Source organism: Aquarana catesbeiana, linkage group LG05 (genome assembly GCF_042186555.1).
Source record: "Aquarana catesbeiana isolate 2022-GZ linkage group LG05, ASM4218655v1, whole genome shotgun sequence".
In the NCBI taxonomy this organism is placed as follows: Eukaryota; Metazoa; Chordata; class Amphibia; order Anura; family Ranidae; genus Aquarana; species Aquarana catesbeiana.
Genome location: NC_133328.1, coordinates 590,826,004 through 590,848,821, shown reverse-complemented (window position 1 = coordinate 590,848,821; position 22,818 = coordinate 590,826,004). Strand labels below are relative to the sequence as shown.

At 42.0% G+C, this 22,818-nt stretch overlaps 1 protein-coding gene across 1 annotated transcript in view; it reads right to left on the bottom strand.

Moving 5' to 3' along the window:
• The window catches only part of LOC141145445 (fibrocystin-L-like), a 265,012-nt gene that overhangs the window by 34,508 nt on the left and 207,686 nt on the right, over window positions 1-22,818 (bottom strand). The window contains exons 64-69 of the mRNA XM_073632157.1: window positions 22,210-22,300; window positions 21,476-21,624; window positions 21,265-21,387; window positions 11,426-11,537; window positions 3,882-3,998; window positions 2,562-2,727 (exon numbers count right to left, since the gene is read on the bottom strand). Coding sequence (XP_073488258.1) covers window positions 2,562-2,727; window positions 3,882-3,998; window positions 11,426-11,537; window positions 21,265-21,387; window positions 21,476-21,624; window positions 22,210-22,300 — 758 coding nt within the window. The remainder of the gene's footprint in view (window positions 1-2,561; window positions 2,728-3,881; window positions 3,999-11,425; window positions 11,538-21,264; window positions 21,388-21,475; window positions 21,625-22,209; window positions 22,301-22,818) is intronic.

The following is a 22,818-nucleotide window of genomic DNA, read 5'->3' as shown; positions in this document are numbered from 1 at the left end:
GCTGTTGTGGTCACAAGGTGAAGATGTCGCCTCTGCTATGACCTTCCCTGAATGGACAGCCCTGAGTTCTGGGAAGACGTCACTCTGTGTGGAGCCGCACAGTACTGCTACAGAGACTTTATCGACAGTTGCTAGTTCACTACAGACACCGGCTGGGTCTATGGTGAGCAAATCATTGGATTCCTGTGTGCCGCCTGGTATGGGGAAGGACAGATCTTTGCCCAAACGTGCACGTTTGCAGAGAATGTTAAACAAGCGTGTAGCTGGAGAGTATGGTTTGGAGTTCCCTTATGTGCCTCAGGATATAATGCAAGTGATTGAACTTAACCGGGAGCTTTGGTACAGTGAAGCTGTTTCGGACTATTTGTCTGTGCCTAAGCCTTTCCGAAAGACTGGATGTTCTGTTAAAATGGATGAACGTTTTAGTGGATGTTTTATGCACTGGAACTTCAGTCGGCTCATCTATGCTGACAAAGTGGTCATCTGCAGGCCCGGAAAAGATGACGTTGTCTATTTCATTACCACAGTGGATAAAACGGGAAAACCATTGACATTGCCAGATCCCCAGTTTTATTGGTGACTCTGGACAAAAGGACTTTGGGTTAGTTAGTTAGTATCAGTGTATAGAGATCTTCGTGATCAAAATATAATGTTCATCTCGACATCTTCAAATTCAAAGTCTCTTCGCTAGCTGGACTTTTCCATTTAAAGAGAGTATACAGGGATGGACTCCGTAAGATTTTTTCTTTTTTTTGATACTAGATGATGGGAAGAGAGGCTCATTTTCTCTAAAAATTAGGCTTTGCTCCTGATATTGTACAGTATGTGTGTGTGTTTAATAAGTTTTCCTTTTCAGGAATTATTGGATCTCCTATCAGGCTGGGAGGCTTTTCAGCTAGATAGATAGTGAGGTTATGTACAGTCATAGGATGGTTTTGTTTGCGGATGTGAACATAATGTTTTATAGATGTAAGTTTTATAATATCTTTCCACTGTCTTTCTTTCTCTCTTTATCTATCCAAGTTATTAAAAGCTCAAATACCTACTCCCAGGCTTGGGAGTTACTGTCATTGTGTTTTGGACAGACGTTGTTCCCAACGTCTACTATAGTGGGGGGAGTATGTAGTGCTGGTAGATTTGCGATCTACCATCTGATAGGTAAATTTAGTAACTTGTTCGTTAGGAAGGTTAGATTTGCCTCTGTTTCGGCTTGGCTGACGTTGCGTGTGTTTCCATACTGAGCCGTGGGTGTCGCTGTTACCGCTGGCTAGTGTTGGAAGGGCAACGTGTCTAAGCGTATGGATGCTCTTCTGTCCCGAAGACAACTCGGTGGAGGTGGTCCTCTGGGTTGCATTCTGGGCGAGGGTATTTATGGGACAGACGCCATATTTTGGGGTTTGTTTTACAGCAACCTGCTGGCCCTCCTGGTATGCGTTAGAGAGCTATCTCGTGGTCCTCCGTTCAGGAGGCCCACGTTGCTGCGGCGCAGGGGTGGGCTGGTGACTCGGTTGGAGGACGTATCCTAAAGTAATTATACAGCACAGTGTTGCCGGGTTGGCTTAAAGGTTCAAGCACTGTGACTGACATTCACCACAAGAAAACCAATACATTCTGTGGCAGAGGATCGTTCGGGTTTATCCCAACTAAGTCTGTGGCAGAGACTTTTGTTCGTGCAACGTACTGGCTGCTAGGCTAGCGAGAGAAGCCTATCCAGGCGTGCAAAGAGTGTGTTCCACCAAGGGAGTGCATTCTACTGAAATATCCAACCCCAAGGACATTTGTGAAGAATCTTACTAAAAAGGTACTGCAGTTCTCCTTCTGCCTCTTTCCTGCTACTTCCTTCGTTGGTGGTTTAATAAAGCATTGAAAACGTACTCAAGTGTTGGTGCGTGTGTCGTCCAGAGGTAAACTCAACGTAACCCTAGATCCGGTGCCGGTGAAACAGAGGGAAGGAGAGTGAAGGTAACAAGCCCGCTTAAACCAGCAGCTCCACCAAGAGTTATTGCTACATATATATATATATATATATATATATATATATATATATATATATATATAAGGTAGGCAAATAGGTCTAAGGCTCACACCGCAGCAGGAAGCGGCTCCCAGCAGGGGTTCGGTGCGTCCCTATTCACAGTTTCATGTCCAATTTCAGCACGAATTTTTGACTGAATTTGGACCTGAAATGGACCAAAAGACGCACAGGACTCTTGTAAAAATAGCACCGAAGCCGTTCCGGAGATGTGTGAACTGGCTCCATAGAGAGCCGGTCACAATCTCCTGACATGCAAATTGGATTTGAGAAAACCCGCATTCAATTCACACTAGTGTGAACCCAGCCTAAGAGGTATTTTCAAGTTACTGACGCATGCTAACACTGATAAAGTTGGCCTTGGCACACCTAGGCATCGATAAGCTTTGATCACGGATGGGTTAAAGGTTAAACAAACCAAGTATTTTATCTCCCCAACATCTATCAAACACTAATAGACTGACACTTTAAGAGAATAGTGAAGCTGAATCATTATTATTGATGCATGAAGTTGCTAAGTAGAACTTACCTCACATCTGGTCGGTGAATGAAGACTTTCTGGTCCTCTGTACTGTTCACTAGTGTCAGTCTGGAGACCTCTATGGGGTGCTGCAAGTCTTCACTCTCAGGGTTGGTCATGAACATCACATTGGCCTCTCCAGAGCACACATTTTTGTAGCTGACAAATGTTGTATCTGAAAATGTAACAACGCTCTTAATAAATGTTTGGCAGTAAAAGACATAAAATACACAAGACATATGTCTAGTACATAACAGAAAATAGTCAAAAGTACACTAAAAATGGCTCCAGGCAAATAACAACATAGTCAAGTTACTTCAATTATGCATCCATTAAAGAGACCCTGTGATTTGGGAAAAACAAAACTGCTGCAGGTATACAGTGTTGGCCATCTTTTCGTGACCGAATGTTACCAAAACCCCCTTTCCCCAAATTCTAAGTTGTCAATCACTATGATGGACAGCCTCACTGGCCAAAAGGAATGCACAGGAGGCAGGAAGAGGTGGGCAAGCTTTACTACTGTCAATTAGGATGCAAACTTTGCTTGTCAGAATAGCCCAACATTCAGCCATTACAGGAGGGTTTGGGAGGTTATTGTAGGCATACCTACAGTAGCTTTGGGTTTTTCCCATAAGACAGTCTTTTGTTTAGTAAATCACAGCTAGCAGAAATGTCTAAATCTGTATGTTTACAAACATCCCTCAGATTGGGGATGGAAGGGTCGAAACATCGCCAGTGCTCTTTTCGAATGCATAGAGATGGCCTCATCAATGAACTGCTACTATTTCCCTATCCAAAATGATGGTTCCCTTGGGGGGGGGGGTTGGATGGAAAGTTTGATTAAGGAAGCTAAATTTCATCCAACATTTTTTGTTATAGTCATCCCTCAGATGAGTGCCAGTACTATTGCTTTTTAACCATGCACATGCAAGATGCTTGCTGCTGTGGGTGTGGGGGTTGATATACTAAAAACAAATATGCTGTTCACTTTGCTAGGGAAATTGCATTTTGAAAAGGAATTTTCCCCAGAGCTTAGCGAATGTGGTGGAATTTCACTTGGCAAAAGACTCCAAATCACATGCAAGTAAATAATAATAATAATAGAAAAAACCTTCACTTTTGTTTGCACGATTGGATAATGGAAGACAGCAGAGCTTTATCTCATTTACTAAGCTATGGGGCACATTCCCTTGCAAAGTGAACAGCCTATTTCCCTTTAGTAAATCAACCCCTATGTAATTGAGATTATGATTTAGCTCCAATTACATTTTAAACAACATGCACATGAACATAGCAATTATGAATGTATAAGGTCCTATGAATGATTACCTGCCACGGTCATTAATCCACCGATTGCATTGTAGCTCATTACTCCTGCCATTGGGTGCCCTGGTGCCGCATTGTGAGCAGAGACAAAGCTTGGCCAGCAGATGCCACTTCTGCCACCTGATGGGGAAAATACAATACATATTATATTTGTGTCTATACACTTGCACAATAAAGAACAATTTCTAAGAATAAGGCAAATTCCTAAAATAGATTGTACTATGCCATATAACAACTTTTATTGGCATAGTAAGCTGCAGCTATATACAGTTGTGCTCAAAAGTTTACATACCCTTGCAGAATTTATGATTGATTGGCCATTTTTCTGAAGCCATTTGGCTGAAGCCATTTATTATCAATCAACTGTGTTTACTACTTTTAAATCATAATCACTTTGCTTCCTTTCAATACCTGTCCACATAAAGAATATGGGGGGGGGGGGGTGCTGTATTCCTCGAGTACAAGCAAAAGGAGAAAATGTTAAGATCTTACTCTTGAGCCAGGAAAATGCAAGTTGTATTGTTTGTGATGTCACCACATCTCCTCTAGGATCCAAACTATGTCTGGACACTAGGAGGAGGGATCTGGGAGACAGACAATTGATGCCAATGAGGGTGTATGAAGCACAGGGTGAACCACAGACAGGATCCACTCATTGAAGACAGTGATGAATGTCCAGCAACAACTACGGTCACGTTGTGGAGCAGCTTTGACCAATTTCTAGTTAGTTCCAGAAACCTCTGCCAGTAAGCTCTGCAGATCCCATCTTTGAGAAAGCTGTATTAAAGGAAGGTTGCATTATTTGGAAAGATTCTGCTTTGTTTAGGGATTTCTTTTGTATGGGAAGATTATTCATTCTGATCGGAGTTCAGCTTTCAGCCCTGTTCTGCATCCAGATAGGAATTTGAAGGTATTCTTTTCTTGGTGTTTTGGCACACACCAGAGAATTAAATGACCTGACACCTGCTGTGGCAAGTATATACAGTAGGTTCCCACTCTTCCTGTTGGATTTTTATTCATTTTACATTGTGGAGAATGCAATAAGAGGGTTGGAATGGGAACAGCCAAATCTCCCAGGTGGACAGGAGTAGTCAGGAATTATGGGAAGAAAATCTCACCTATGGAGTAACCAACATAGACCAAGATATAGGCTAGGAACTGACGTTCAGGGTCCATTTACATGAATAGTACTCCAAAGTACTTAGTATTGCATAGGTGAGTTGCCTAATGCCGTGTACACACGACCGAACTTTTCGACCGAACTGGTCCAACGGAACGAATTCGTCGGACAAGTCCATCGTGTGTGGGCTTCATCGGACCTTTTCTGTCGAAAAATCTGTCGGACTTTTGAAATAGAACATGTTTCAAATCTTTCTGACGAACTCGAGTCCGATCGAAAAATCCATTCGTCTGTATGCTAGTCCGACAGACAAAAAAGGACGCAAGGGCAGCTATTGGCTACTGGCTATGAACTTCCTTATTCTAGTCCGGTCGTACATCATCACGTTCGAAACGATCTGACTTCGGTGTGATCATGTGTAGGCAAGTCCATTTCGTTGGAACTCCGTTGGAACTCCGTCGAAAAAACCTTCGGGGTTCAGTCCGACGAAAAGTCTGGTCGTGTGTACATGCCATTAAGTGTTGCCTTTGGGCCCTTTCACACAGGCTGTCCGATCAAGTCCGCCTATCAATTTTTCAGACAGACCTGATCAGACCCTGCAGTCTCTTCTATGGAGCGGTGGATGTCAGCGGACATATGCCATCTGATCCAATCCTGTCCGCCAAAAACAGACGGATGGTGGTCCTATTTTCCATCCGTCTGGCGGTCCTATTTTCCATCCGCCTGGTGGATCGGATTAGATGGCATTGGATGGAAATAGACAGGCGGTCCGTTTCCATCCGATTTCCCCATAGAGGAGAACGGGACTGTGGTTATGTATGCTCTGCACAGTGGAGCAGACACGGACCTGTCATCCGCCTGTTCAGCAGGGATCAGCGTAGCGATCCTCCGCTGTGCAAGTGGAATGCACTAGGTGTCCCTGTGTGAAAGGTGCCTTACAAAAAAGAGCCCCATCTGATTTTAAGCAGGTCAGAATTTGTTGGCAGCCCATTCATTTCTATGTGTTGCCTTAATGCAATACACGTTGATGCACAACATACACAATGCGCAATGGGCCCTTAAATGTTCTACATTTCTAATGAATTAAACATGAACTAAATAAAACAATTCTGTATTGCACAGCACTGATCTGGTTTGTTTATGGATTTTCACATTAGGTATTTGATATGATCTATATAAATCTTTTATTTTGTAATATGTGCCAATTGCAGCTACACCAAGAAGCATCCAATCAGATTTCAGGTTAATAAAGGCAGATTAGTGGGAAGTGGATTTTGACTGCTTTGTGCTACTACACTTTCAACATTATTCTTTGAGTTTGTACCCTTGTCAGGTGAGGACCCCTGTCAGGTTTTCACTGCTGTCTGCGTTCCCGCTAGCACAATTTACTCTTGCTTTTTGTCCTGGTGACCATTGGTGATCAAAATTTGATATTGCCACCTGAACAGGAATAGAGGAGGATCTTCCAATAGGGACACTTGTTTCTAAATGTTTATGTAATTAAAAATTCCTTCTAAGACAGTTGTCACTTGTCTTAGAAGGAATTTTTAATTACATAAATAAACCGTGCTGCTCTGTACCTTTATGAAAGTTTAGAACGGCACCATTTATTTATGAAATTTGTCTTTGTACTCAGTGCTTTGATTACATAGCACATGTTATCATCTGCAGCAGCTAAATTTACACATTTTATGCACTTTAAAGGGGTTGTAAAGGTAAAAATTTTTTCACCTTAATGCATTCTATGCATTAAGGTGAAAAAACTTCTGACAGAACCGCCGCCCCCAGCCCCCCCGTTTTACTTACCTGACGCCTCGAAAGTCAGCTTCGCGTTCCCGACATCTGTTCCTCCGCTCACCCTGGCCGCTGATTGGCTGCAGTGGATGGATTGAAAGCAGCGCAGCCATTGGCTCGCGCTGCTGTCAATCACATCCGATGACGCGGCGCGCCGGGGGGCGGGGCCGAGTGATACAGCGAGCGGCTATAGCCGCCGGCTGTATCACGGGAGCGCGCCCGCAAGCACTCACCACCGTGCGAGGGAGCTCGCATTAAGGTGGTGAATGCTTGCGGGGAGGAGCTGAAACAGCCGCCGAGGGACCCCAGAAGACGAGGTTCGGGGCCACTCTGTGCAGAACGAGCTGCACAGTGAAGGTAAGTATAACATGTTTGTTATTTTAAAAAAAAAAAAAAAACACCTTTACAAACGCTTTAACTTATTATTTCCTGGGCGCCCAATCTTTTTAGTTCCTCTTAGAAGAAATTTCCTTTCACTTTGTAGAGTTTTACTCTAACTTCTTGTTGTGTCTGCAGGATAGGAAATTAAAGAAAATCTCTTAAATAGGAATATAAAAAAAACAACATCACAGGGGTTTTAACAATTTCCCCCTTTTTTGCATAATAAAACAGTTTTGGCTTTGGATTTATATTAACACTTATTATTCACTTAGTAATAACTGTGATAACTTAGTAATAACAAAGGCAGTTTTGTTCATCTGGATAAAATATGTTGGGAAACTGAAAACTTTTCATCATTTTTACATCATTGTTATGCCCCGTACACACGGTCGGACATTGCTCAGACATTCCGACAACAAAATCCTAGGATTTTTTCCGACGGATGTTGGCTCAAACATGTCTTGCATACACACGGTCACACAAAGTTGTCGGAAACTCCGGTCATTCTGAACGTGGTGACGTAAAACACGTACGCCGGGACTATAAACGGGGCAGTAGCCAATAGCTTTCATCTCTTTATTTATTCTGAGCATGCGTGGCACTTTGTGAGTCGGATTTGTGTACACGCGATCGGAAATTCCGACAACGGATTTTGTTGTCGGAAAATTTTATAGCCTGCTTCTCAAACTTTGTGTGTCGAAAAATCCGATGGAAAATGTGTGATGGAGCCCACACACGGTCGGAATTTCCGACAACAAGGTCCTATCACACATTATCCGTCGGAAAATCCCACCGTGTGTATTAAAGCGTTTGTTATTCCAACATTTCATATTTCTGAAATTTGGCTGCTGTACCATGTACTTGTATGAGAAAGTATCCTGTTCTCTTTGTATTTCTTCCTTTGTGTGAAATCCCTGGTGTTCCTGTCAGTCCCTCTGCTTTTCTATTAAAAACTGACCACACTAAGCAGTCGAGCACACCATGGTCAGTTGTCTAGCTATGCTGGGAACTTAGTGTACTCTCATCCAATGATCAGACTTGTCCTGACACTCTCCTGCTGCACAGCCAATGGGAAGCTCACTGTACTGCTGCGTCTCCTCCCCTCAGTTCTTATGCAGCTGAGAACAGAGGGAATGTGATCACTCATAAGAAAGGGAAAAAAGGCATTTATAATGGTTTTTGTATCTATACACAAATGTTTTGCCTTTCATTTCTATTTTAAACGTAATGGGTTGATTTACAAGATGATCGTTTAAATTACTCTAAAGTATTACTTTTTGAAAAGTATTAAGTTTTGAATAATGGAGAGGGAGTAGAACACCTTTTATTTCTAAAGTTAACAAGAAAAACAGCGCCCCTAGTGAAGAAGTCTAAAAATGTTAGCCAGCTCTTGCCATCAATTTTGAGTGTAACCTCAAAAAAGTTAGATGATGAATAATTGAGGCGCTAGCTGCAGATAACTATAGAAAAGTGACATAAATCTGTGTATGTGCAAATTAAGCAATTCCAGGCAATGAGTAATGAATCAAGCAATTTCCACAATGCGAGTGTTCCAATGGATATGCGAACACCAATAATAATAATCATTTAGAAAATAACCAAACAAAAATAAATACATGTAAATTTAATAAAAATATGAACTATGATGACAATATAAATCTTCTATTCCACTTCTTTATCACCACGTGATAGATAGTGACATCTATATCCTTAATTGCCAGTGCTCCACTTGGATATTGTGCTCCACCACCAGTATAAGGGGGGCCCACTCACCAGATAACTTTGGGCCACCAGGACCCTCTTCACTTAAAAGATATTCTTTATTTCATTAAGAGACTTGGCATCCACTTCTTAGAATCTCATCTCCAAAAGCACCACCAGATATGTCCCAGAATGACAAAGCAGAAAGGCCGTGATCATGCAATAACATTTATTAAAAATACACAAATAAAAATCTATAAAACCACTCAAGTTTTAATGCCATAGAGCGGCACCCACTGTGTAGACTTCCTGATGAGGCCTTCTGGTGAAATGCATTGAGGTCTGATCATTGGCGGAAATTCCAAATCCTCCACTGATGTCACGCCCGGCTCAGGTGGAACGCACATCGGCTCAGGGACACAAGCGGCGGCGAAGATTGTGTATCAAGCAGGCTTTACAAAGTGGGTGCCACTCTATGGCACATTAAAATGTGAGTGGTTTTAAAGATTTTTATTCATGTATTTTTAATAAACCTTATTGCATGATCACGGCCTTTCTGCTTTGTCATTCTGGGACATATCTGGTGGTGCTTATGGAGATAAGATTCTAATGCCCCGTACACACGGTCGGACATTGATCGGACATTCCGACAACAAAATCCTAGGATTTTTTCCGACGGATGTTGGCTCAAACTTGTCTTGCATACACACGGTCACACAAAGTTGTCGGAAAATCCGATCGTTCTGAACGCGGTGACGTAAAACACGTACGTCGGGACTATAAACGGGGCAGTGGCCAATAGCTTTCATCTCTTTATTTATTCTGAGCATGCGTGGCACTTTAAGAGTCAGAGTCATATGAGGGATGTGTTGCTGTCTGGCAAGCAGGGACTCGTTGGTGTGTTCATATCCTTTTCACAAGTGGAGTTGTGTGACACTTTGCCTGTTTGAATTAGCCATCTGGTAAGCAGCCCGTGCATGCGATGTGCTGTTTGTCAATGGTCTCTTTTTCTTTTCACTTTTTTATTGTTTTTGGGTGATTTACTATAGCTCTTATTGCCTGATTTCTAATTGAGATTGGGTGTTGCACCTATTCCCTAATTCACGTTTTTTGCATGATTGCATGACACTCATTCACCACCCATGGTTGCTGTGACAACCTCGGATGACATATGATATTTATGATTAATTTTTGAGTGTTGCACTTTTCTTCACGTATTGGTTTTTTAATATCAGTATTACGCTATGTTTGTGCTATATTTCTTTTAAATTTAAATTTGGACGGACTGGACATATGAGACGGATGCGATCTTCTTGACTTGGCTGGATCATCATTTAAAGGCCCTGGCTGGGTTTAAGCCATCCGCCAATATTTGGCTTACATCTGGTAAGCGCAGTAGTTTGACGTTTTCACTTCCACTGTTGCTGTTTATTCACCACACTGGATAAATCATATGTTTTTTGTATCTAACAATTCCACCTACCTTATTTTATGTGGACATTCATTTGGGACTGCATGGACTGTATTAAGACTTTTTATTCATTATTTAGCGCGGTTTTTGTTTATTAGTATGCGTGGCACTTTGTCCATCGGATTTGTGTACACACGATCGGAATTTCCGACAACGGGGCAATTTCCGACAACTCCTGCTCTCCAACTTTGTGTGTCGGAAAATCCGATGGAAAATGTCCGATGGAGCCCACACACGGTCGGAATTTCCGACAACACGCTCCGATCGGACATTTTCCATCGGAAAATCCGACCGTGTGTACGGGGCATAAGAAGTGAATGCCAAGTCTCTTAATGAAATAAAAAATATCTTTTAAGCCAATTGGGTCCTGGTGGTCCAAAGTTATCTGGTGAGTGGCCCCCTTTATACTGGGGGTGGAGTATAATATCCAAGTGCAGCTCTGACAATTAAGGATACAGATGTCACTATCTATCATATGGTGATAAAGAAAGAAATGGAATATAATATTTATATTGTCATCATAGTTCATATTTTTAGCCAATTTACATTTATTTTTTGTTTGATTATTTTCTAAATGATTAGTATTATTGGGGTTCAAATATTCATTGGAACACTTGCATTGTGGAAATTGTTTGAATCATTACTCATTGTCTTGAATTCCTTATTTTGCACACACACAGATTTATATCACTTTATTATAGATATCTGCAGCTAGAGCCTCAACTATTCATCACCTTTTATTTCTGCTGTCTGTGCCCCTGTTAGGGAGATTAACCCCCTCTATTTGTTCTATTTATCATTATCACCGAGAGTGAAGGTGAAAGAAAACCCCAACTTTCAGGTTGTCCCCAGAACAGTAATATATGGGAAAACTTCCATTGGGACACAAGTTCTGGTGACAACCCTTACTTAGGAGGGATTTCCTCTTACTTTCTGTTTTAATGATTGGAAGTGAAGGAAAATTTCCTCAATGGGACACGGATGTCAAAAAAAGCTGACAGGGGTTATAACCCTCCCTTGCTCTTTCTAAAATGAAAAAAAAAAAGTTTTGCCTTTAGTTCTATTTATTTTGGAGTTTACCTGTCAGAGGTCTGTGACTGCGATGCTGGTCAGAAAATAGGATGTTCGGGTCACTGTCTGTGAGAATATCAGTGCAATCAAAGTTGGGACTGCTTCCAATAAGCAGAGATTTCTGGAAAAAAGACAGAACAGCTTATTGTAAAAGGGCAGTAAAGAGCAATTAAGCACTACCAGGTGATTTCATAAATCAAAATTGCAATTAAAATTGGGGTTGTTTATTTATGATATTTATAAGAAAAATGTAATGGTTTCAAGAGGGTGCCTGGAGAACTGACTATATTTAAAGGGTATGTTCATCTTAGCCTGAACTTAGCTTTTAAATAACCTTATTTATTTCCTAATACAATTGACATTGATGATAGGTCCTGACACTGCTTCCCAATCATGATTAATATACACAGCTGGAGCAGATTTATATTGGATTTTTGGAGCTTGTTCACATTGGTGTTTGGGGGATGGTAAAACCCCACAGGTGAGCCTGTTTTTACCACCCCCTTTAGGCTACATTCATTCCATCGCTTAGAGCCAGTGTGAATAGTAGCGGCAGGAATCAGAGATTTCTGTTGCGGCTCTCAGCAGGTAGGTGTAGCCGCCGGCCCTGTTCATCTTAATGACAGGTCACAAAAATTACAGACAGTGTAGATAGCGAAATACATATTTTTTTAAAAACATAACTATTAAGAAATGATCAAACATATGATAATACAGTTAGGTCCATATATATTTGGACACAGTCACAATTTTAGATTTTTTTAGGTATTTACCAAAACATATTTAAGCTATAGTTATATAATGGACATGGGCTAAAAGTGCACACTCTCGGGTTTAATTTGAGGGTATGTACATCCAAATTAGAGTAAAGGTTTAGGCATTACAGCTCTTAAGAATATCCAACCCCCCTTTTTGAAGGGATCAAAAGTAATTGGACAATTGAATCAAAAGCTGTTTCATGGCCATGTGTGGGCTATTCTTTGGTTATTTCTTCATCAATTAAGCAGGTAAAAAGTCAGGAGTTGATTGATCTATTGCAGTGAACCTGCATCATGCATTCAAATGAGCTGTCCTTGCAAGTGAAACAGGCCATTGTAAGGCTTTAAAAATTAAACAAATCCATCAGAGAGATAGCACCAACAATAGGAGGGGCCAAATCAACAGCTTGGTACATTCTGAGGAAAGAAGAACGCACTGGTGAGCTCAGCAACATAAAAAGGCCTGGACGTCCACAGGAGACAACAATGGTGGATGATCGCAAGATCCTCTCTATCGTAAAGAAATCCCCACTTACAACATCCAGACAAGTGAAGGACACTTTACAGGAGGTGGGGGTATCATTGTCCAAGTCTACAATTAAGAGAAGACTTCACAGGAGCAAATACAGAGGGTTCACCACAAGGTTCAAACCATTCATAAGCCTGATGAATAGAAAAGCCAATTTAGACTTTACCAAAAAACATCTATTAAAGCCAGACCAGTTCTGGAAAAGTATTCTTTGGACGGATAAAACAAAATTAATCTGTACTAGAATGTTGGGAAGAAAAAAGTATGGAAAAGGCTCAGAACAGCTCATGATCCAAAGCACACAACGGAAAAATTATTACTGTATCAACACAGAGTGGTACTGTGGACACTACATAGATACAAGGTGCCACGTCCCATTTAGATTGGATAGAATTGGATAAAGAGAACTTGGACTTTTTAGGCACAACAACACAAAAATATAAAAAATATAAAAAATGTAAAACACAGACTCACAGCTAAAAGCAACACAAACAGATTGCAGGACGGCTGCTAAGGGGTCAGGTAATCCCATCAAAAGGTAGAAAAATTTGTTACAGAGACAGACAATATTTACGGATGGGAGGTAGTATACAGCCAAAGATAGATGAAAACGGATGGCAAAAAGGGGAAATGAACACTAACAAGGTTCACCCTGCCACAAGTTCATAAAGGGCCATTGATAGAAGACCCCCCCGTAAGAAGAAAGCTGCTGAGGGTGATGCCGGGTACTCCAGGGGATCCCTCAGAATCATGTACTTGGTGTGTCACTGCAGTGGCGGCTTTACGATTCTGAGGGATCCCCCAGAGTATCCGGTATCACCTTCAGCAGCTTTCTTCGTTGGGGGGATCTTCTATCAATGGCCCTTTGTGAACTTGTGGCAAATACTACTATAAAGAGTGAACCTTGTTAGTGTTCATTTCCCCTTTTTGCCATCCGTTTTCATCTACCTTTGACTGTATACTTCCTCCCATTCGTTAATATTGGCTGTCTCTGTAACTGATTTTTCTACCTCTTGATAGGATTACCTGACCCCTCAGCAGCTGCCCTACAATCTGTTTGTGTTACTTTTAGCTGTGAGTCTGTGTTTTACATTACATATTATTCAAATTCTCCTGAAGAAGCGCAAGGCATGTAACATGTAGAGCAAGATATTACTTCACTGCAATATAACTGCACTCCTGGACTCACTGTTACTATACAACAAATTTCTCTGTTGTTAGGTTCCATGTAGCTATAAGTCAGTTATATTTAGCTGTATACTTTCCTAATTGGTTTATTTTATCAGTGTGGTTTTATATACTTTTTGTCATCGTCTACAAATGAATATTTTTGTAATTTTTGTGTTGTGCCTAAAAAGTCCAAGCTCTCTTTATCCAATTCTTTCCAAAGCACACAACGTCCTGTGTAAAACATGGTGGAGGCAGTGTGATGGCATAGGCATGCATGGCTTCCAGTGGCACTGGGTCATTGGTGTTTATTGATGATGTGACAGAAGCAGCCGGATGAATTCTGCATTGTTTAGAGATATACTGTCAGCCCAGATTCAGCCAAATGCAGCAAAGTTGATTGGCCGGCTCTTCAATGTACAGATGGACAATGATCCAAAACACACTGCAAAAGCCACCCAGGAGCCTTTGAAGGAAAAGAAGTGGAATATTCTGCAATGACCAAGTCAATCACCTGATCTCAACCCAATTGAGCATGCATTTCCCTTGCTGAAGGCAAAACTAAAGGCAGAAAGTCCCACAAACAAAGAACAACGGAAGACAGCTGCAGTTAGAGCCTGGCAAAGCATCAGAAAGGAGGAAACACAGTCTTTGGTAAGGTCCATGGCTTCCATACTTCAGACAGTCATTGTTAGTAAAGGATTCTCAACAAAATAATAAAAAAGAACATTTTATTTATGATTATAATAATTTGTCCAATTACATTCGAGTCCCTAAAGTGGGGGGACTGTGTATAAAAATGGTTACAGTTCCTAAAATTTGTACTTGATATTTATGTTCATGGCCTTGAATTAAAGCTGAAAGTCTGCACTTCAAATTTATTTGGATTGTTTTGTATTAATTTTTTTCTGGTGGCATACAGAGCCAAACATATGAAAATGGTGCCTGTGTCCAAATATACACTGAGTAAAATTATAAACGCAACACTTTTGTGTTTGCTCCTATTTATGAATGGAACTTAACTACGACTTTTTCTATGTACACAAAAGGCCTATTTCTCTCAAATATTGTTCACAAATACGTCTAAATCTGTGTTAGTGAGCATTTATCCTTTGCCGAGATAATTCATCCACCTCACAGATGTGGCATATCCAGATGCTGATAGACAGAATGATTATTGCACACGTGTGCCTTAGGCTGGCCACAATAAAAAGCCACTCTAAAATGTGCAGTTTTACTGTATTGGGGGGGTCGGAGGGGTCCGAAAACCAGTCAGTTGCTGGTGTGACCACCATTTGCCTCACGCAATGCAGCACATGTCCTTTGCATAAAGTTGATCAGGTTGTTGGTTGTGGCCCGTGGAATGTTGGTCCATTCCTCTTCAATGGCTGTGTGAAGTTGCTGGATATTGGAAGGAACTGGAACACACCATCATATACGACGATCTAGAGCATCCCAAACATGCTCAATGGGTGACATGTCCGGTGAGTATGCTGGCCATGCAAGAACTGGGATGTTTTCAGCTTCCAGGAATTGTGTACAGATCCTTGCAACATGGGGCCGTGCATTATCATGATCCAACATGAGGTGATGGTCATGGATGAATGGCACAACAATGAGCCTCAGGATCTTGTCACAGTATCTCTGTGCATTCAAAATACCATCAATAAAATGCACCTGTGTTCATTGTCCATAGCATATGCCTGCATACCATAACCCCACCGCCACCATGGGCCACTCGATCCAAAATGTTGACATCAGCAAACCGCTCACCCAGACGATGCCATACACGCTGTCTGCCATCTGCCCTGTACAGTGAAAACCAGGATTCATCCATGAAGAGAACACCTCTCCAAAGTACCAGACACCATCGAATGTGAGCATTTGCCCACTCAAGTTGGTTACGACAACGAACTGCAGTCAGGTCGAGACCCTGATGAGGACGACGAGCATGCAGATGAGCTTCCCTTAGATGGTTTCTGACCGTTTGTGCAGATATTCTTTGGTTATGCAAACTGATTGTTGCAGCAGATGTCTGGGTGGCTGGTCTCATACAATCTTGGAGTTGAAGATGCTGGATGTGGAGATCCTGGGCTGGTGTGGTTACATGTGGTCTGCGGTTGTGAGGCCGGTTGGATGTACTGCCAAATTCTCTGAAATGCCTTTGGAGACGGCTTATGGTAGAGAAATTAACATTCAATTCAAGGGCAACAGCTCTGATGGACTTTCCTGCAGTCGGAATACCAATTGCATGCTCCCTCAAAACTTGCGACATCTGTGGCATTGTGCTGTGTGATTAAACTGTACATTTTAGAGTGGCCTTTTATTGTGGCCAGCCTAAGGCACACCTGTGCAATAATAAGCATCTGGATATGCCTTTGAGGTGGATGGATTACCTTGTCAAAGGAGAAGTGCTCACTAACACAGATTTAGACACATTTGTGAACAATATTTGAGAGAAATAGGCCTTTTGTGTACATAGGAAAAGTCGTAGCTCTTTAGCAAAAAAAAACTGTTTTTAACTTGTAAACAACAAATCTCAAAAAGGGGCTCGGTCCCTAAGTGGTTAATAATGCTTAAAGTGAAACAATAAAAATGAAATTTTCCTTTAAATATCGTGCCTGGGGGTCCCCTTATTCTGCATGTAAATTAGCGCATCTTTCCAACATTAAAATTGCTCGCAGCTGTAATGTATTGCCGAATTCTTGGAATATACATACAAATTCAATGAAATAAATGACGTGGGTTCCCCCCCCCCGGTCCATTACCAGGCCATTTTGGTCTGGTATGGATATTAAGGGGAACCACGCTCCAAAATTTAAAATAAAATAGTGTGGGAGGCCTTAGGTGTTGGTGGTGCCAGAACACTGTAACCCATCACAGTTACTATTGTTGGGCACAGGAATGGGCCCTGCTGTTAAATATTATTTTAAAAATTGTAATTACATGCCCCTGTTATACAGGGGCAGAAAAATTGGGCCTTGGGAAATGGTGGTGCTCTAAACCAAAAATATTGTTGAAAGTTAGCATCATCAAGATTCAGGAGGAATAGGATAGGCAGCATAGGCAGTCTTCAAGGGATCCCAGATCCATAGCAAATTCAGTTACCTCAGCATCAGGTGCTTGAAAGCTGCTGATCCAGGACTATTTCATTTTTATAAATGTGAGCATATCAACGGAGTCTGTGGACAGGCGCACTCTTTGATCCGTTACAAACCCTCCAGCAGCCCTGAATGTGCGTTCAGAAAGCACACTGGATGCAGGACAAGCCAGTAACTCGATTGCATATTGAGCAAGTTCTGGCTAGTGGTCCATCCTCAAGACCCAGTAACCCAGTGGATGCTCTGTTGGAAAGGTCTCCAAGTCTGCTCTTGCCCCTAGATATTCCTGTACCATATAATGCAGAGGTTGGTGATGGTTGCTTGAATCTATCAGACCTTGGCACTAAGGACTGTAAAATTGTTTAAAGGCATCGGTCAGCCGGCCACCTTCTCAACTGCTCTTCCTCTGACCAAACGAAGCCTCAGAAACACGTTGTCAGCAAGTCCTCCTAAATATGTTTTATCCTCTGCTCCATCTGCAAAGGCAGGATGAGTTCTGCAACTTTACCCTTGTCACGTGGATCAAGAAAGGTTGCCAGCCTCTCCTTTCCTCTCCTTGATACCACGAATCCTAGGGTTCTTTTCGCAGGCTTTGCAGAATCAGGGAGGCCATGCGGCGTAAGTTTGCAGAGGCATTCGATTCTGAGTCCTCGGGGTCACTAAGAATCACATTATTTGTAACTACCTCCTCCCAGCCACGTACAACTCCTTGGGTTTCTGGGGACTGAAAACCACCCCTTGAAGACTGCTGCGTGTTATTCTCTACATCCATGCTGACATAATCCTCCTCCTCTTCTTCCTGTGTGTTTGGCAGCCCTCCAGGAATGCTATCTGGATAAAGGGGGCCTTGAGAGGAAAGTAAGTCCTCCTCTTCCTCCCGCTATTCTGCCTCAACTGCCCTGTCCACGTCTTCCAGCAGGAAGACTAGAGGGACAGTTTCACTGATGCATGCATTGTCGCTACTCACCATCCTTGTGGCCTCCTCAAATGGTGACCTGGTGCCATACTCGCACAGGTACTCATTGATGGCCTTCTGCTGTGTGTGCAGCCGCTGCAGCATTACCAATGTTGAGTTCCACCTGGTGGGCATGTCACAAATGAGGCGGTCGGTGTGTAGGTTGCATTCCCTTTGAATATCAGCCAGCCAAGCACTGGCATTGTATGACCAGCGTAAATTGCCACAGACTTTTCTGGCCTGTCTCAGGAGATCTTGTAAGCGTGGGTACCTGGTCAAGAAACGCTGCACCACCAAATTCAGGATGTGTGCCAAACATGAAACATGGGTCAAGTGTCCCTGTAAGAGGGTGGAGAGAAGGTTGGTGCCATTGTCGTATACAACCATTCCTGGCTAAAGAGGGCCTGCTTGCCCCTGCGGAACTGACAGAATCTCTGCCCCAGTGTGGTTCCTGTCCCCTAGGCAGACCAACTCAAGCACCGCATGGCATCTTTTAGCCCGACTGCTTGCGTAGCCTCTTGAGCGCTTAAGGAGCACTGCTGGTTCAGAGGACAATTCTGCAGAAGAGGCCATAGAGAAAGAAGAAGAGGAGGGATACATACAGATGTTGTGGCAGAATCACCACCAGGTTTTTGGAGGTGTGGTGGCGGAACAAGCTCCAACACTGAACCCTGTCCTGCATTTTTCCCAGCTGCCAGCAGAGTTACCCAGTGCGGTGTGAATGAAGGTAACATCTCTGCCCATGCCTGCTGGACCATGAGTCAGTGGTAATACGAACCTTACTGCTGACCGCCCTGTCCAACAAGGCCAAAACATTGCCTTCCACATGCCAGTAGAGAGCCGGAATGGCCTTACGTGAAAAGAAATGGTGTTTTGGGACCTGACACTGTGGTACAACACATTCCACAAATTAATAAAAGGGGCAGAGTCTAGCAGCTGAAAAGGCAGCAGTTGCAGTGCTAGCAATTTGGCCAAGCTAGCATTTAGACGTTGAGCATGTGGATGCCTGGGACTGAATTTCTTTTTACGGTTCAGCAACTAGGGTAGGGAAATTTGGCTGCTGAAATCAATTGGTGGTGTACTGCTAGCAGATTGGCTGCAAGTACTTGTGACACCTATTGCTATACCTTCATTTCTCTCAGTGCAGGTTTTTGAGAGGACTGGAGGTATAGTAGGGTTGGAGATCCCAGATGAGGAGCAAGGAGAAGTCCACCTTTTTCTATGATGTGGGTCTTTCAAGTGATGTTGCCAATGGACTGCATGGCAGGTCGTCATATGTCTGGTCAAGCACGTGGTGCCCAAGCGGCTGCTGTTCTGGCCACACTTGATCCGCTTCAGACATAGGTTACAAACAGCAACAGTGCGATCTGCTGCACGCGTGTCGAAAAAGTCCCACACCAAGGAACTTTTAAAAGTCAGCGGGGAGTCAGCAGCACCCTGCACCTGCAGAGCTCTGCGGTGTGATGCAATAGGGTGGCTGCCCTTAAGCTGCCCCTGGAGGACATCCTGCCTAGTTGAAGTTGTGCCACCTCAATTTTCTCCTCTCTTCTCTCAGTCACCCAAGTACAGTCAGTGACCTCATCATCCCCTCCCTCCTCGTAACTGGAGCAAGCTTGGCAGTATGCTGTAGCTGGGGGAACATGACTGCCAGTTTCTTGTCCTTCTGTGGCACCCCCTCTCTCTAGGATCTCGTTACTTCCTTCCTCAACCTGGGAACCAGCATCGGAGCCTCCAAATAGCTGCTCATCCTCCAGCAGCATGTAACACTGTGGTCGAAAAATTCTCGGGACTCTTCCGTGCATGATGGTGGGGCTATGGAAGGAGTGACTGTGGACAAGGAGCCGGTAAAATGGGCCACCTAGGCAGCTGTGTTGGAACGCATACTCTGAGCCTGGGTGACAGAGGATCAGGAGGATGAGGACGGCTTCGTTATCCACTCCACCAACTCTTCTGCATGTTGTGGCTTAATAACACGGCCAGCAGCAGAAAAAAAGGACAAGCATGCCCCACAGCCACCTGCAGATGATGCACCATGTCCACAACCACCACTGTTGACTGTAGACACAGAGGCTGCTTGCCCTCTTTTAGGGGCCTGTGAGTGTCTGCCTCTACTTGGTGTCCTTCCGGACATGATGTTTTTTTTTTGTAACACCGCACCACACTGTATTATGTACTGTGTACACCACCTGAAGTGTATTATAAACTGTACAATGGCTGCACTGTACACTGTACAAACTGTACAACCTGTATTATATACTATGTACACCACCTGAAGGTATTAGAAACTATACACCACCGAATGCACTGTATATATCGGCTACACTAAATGCAGAGTATATATATATATATATATATATATATATATATATATATAGATACACTGCCAGTACTGACTGAATATAGAGTATACACTGAATATATAGTCTATGCTAAATGCAGAGGATAGATAGATAGATAGATAGATAGATAGATAGATAGATAGATAGATAGATAGATAGATAGATAGGCACTCTTATGGCTCTTAGCACAGCGCGCTGTGATTGGCCAAAGCATGCAGGTCAGGTGCATGCTTTGGCCAATCATCATACAGCAATCTCGCAGTGCATTATGAGGCATTCCGCAGTGCTCGAATTTACCGCAAACTCCCCATAATGTTCGCTGTTCGGCGAACGGACGAACACCCGATGTTCGAGTCGAACATCGAGCTCATACCTAGTTATGTGATTTTATTTAATTATCTACAAATAAACTGGACTATTTATTCCCACAGAGATTGGACAATATTATATATTTTTTGAAGTTTTGAGATGAGGGATAAGATTTTGGTGAAACTGACTTTGTTGTAAAATAGTTTTTGCATTTGAAACCTTTCAGTTTTGCTAATAATATATATATATATATATATATATATATATATATATATATATATATATATATATATATATATATATATATATATATATATATATATAAATATAAGCTGCTTAGGCAAAATAAACCTTTACATTTAAAAGAAAAAAAAAATCTATGTTTTTTACCTTTTTTTAATGAAAAAAAAAAAAAACAATCATAATTAGTTTAAAAAAGGGCTGACATTTGGCAGAAGAACACAATACGGACAGTTGATGGGAGTTTCTGTAACCCATAGGAGCCAATTAAAACCCATTGTTCCCCTATAAACCACCAAAAACCACAGTAATTTTTGCTGAAATTTTGAACATATGAAGACTACAGTATATGAATAGATATGAATTTCACTTGTCCCTATTAGACATGCATCTATTTTAGTAACACATAAATCAATACAAATTCCAGTCTCTGATGACTGACTTTCATACCGTGATCTGAACAGTCTTATTGGAGATAACGTGAGAAACTGAAGGAGGAGTGTAGACTATAGAAAGTATACCCATTCCATTGTCTGCCAGGATCACATTAGAGATCTGCAATGAGGAGATGGTCTACAAAACACAAGATAGGTATTAAAGTTTACACCATGTTTCACAGTAACATATGGCACACCTACATGTCTTTTCTTCTATAACTTACCTGGGTGTAGATTCCATAATCCCAGCATTTCCATATCAAAAACCCTCTCACACGTGAGCACACTGGAAGGCCATCTGCATTCATGTAAATGCCATATAACCCACCATAAGCTTCATTGTTGTACCATGCTGGACTAGGATTAGAGAAATCTGTAACAGAAAAACAGTCAAATGTTTAACCTCTGATGATGACTGGTTTTAGCAAATCTACTAAACAAGTTTTCTCCATTATGGGTGTCTTGCAGGACCTTATAAACACATTTGTCACCTGCCCATTCAAAGCCTCCTCACAGCTCTCTTTAGCAAAGTATAATACCCCATCCCCACTCCTTCTCAGTCTTCATGCTGAAGGAGTCCATCTTGGATAAGCTCCAGTGTTGGATGGTGTCAGAGCTTTGGTGGATGATGATCCTTACCAACCAACCTCTTCCAGTGATAGTGGGGTTGATTTACTAAAACTGAAGAGTGCAAAATCTGGTGCAGCTCTGTGTATAGAAACTAATCAGCTTCCATTTTTTTTTGTCAAAGCTTAAATGAACAAGCTGAAGTTAGAAGCTGATTGGCTACCATGCTCAGCTGCACCAGATATTACACTCTCAAGTTTTAGTATCAACCCCATTGTTTCTGCTTGGCAATTCGATTTGGGGCAGTGATGCTCAAATCATATTGATCAAAATAATTATATTAAAGGAAATATTTGCTTTTCCATATAAAATATACAAATGTAATTCTCACCTGAACAAGGTTCACCATTAATACGATATCCTGCTCGTTCAAATCCCGCCACTGTATTATTCTGTAGTACAATGCCACTGCCTTCATTGATCTAAATATGGACATCATAAAAACAAGATATATTTTTTGTATAATACCAATTAACTCACATACAACACAGCACAACCCTGATAAAAATTAGGGGACTCCATACACAAACTTAAATGCAAATTTTCAGTAACAAACCACACTATGACGCACATAAATAAATATTTACATTCAATGAGGTTCATTGGGTTGATTACTTTGCAAGGGAAATTGTACCTTGCAAGAAAATTGCCACTTTGTCACTTTGCAAGGAATACTCAATCACATGCAAGGGAAAAAGCAGCATTTTTGCTTGCACATGATAGGATGACAGAAGTCAGGAGAGCTTCACCTCATTCACTAAGTTTCGGGAAACATTCCCTTGAAAAGTTCTCTTGCACAACGAATAGTCTATTTGCCTTTAGCATAAAAGATACTTGATGAGTAATTTGGTGCCCCCAACAAGTGCTAAATAGATGCATATAGTCAAATCATATCTAAAAATCTGAATGAGTTCTGTCATGTTTCTGGCAATTTGGAGAA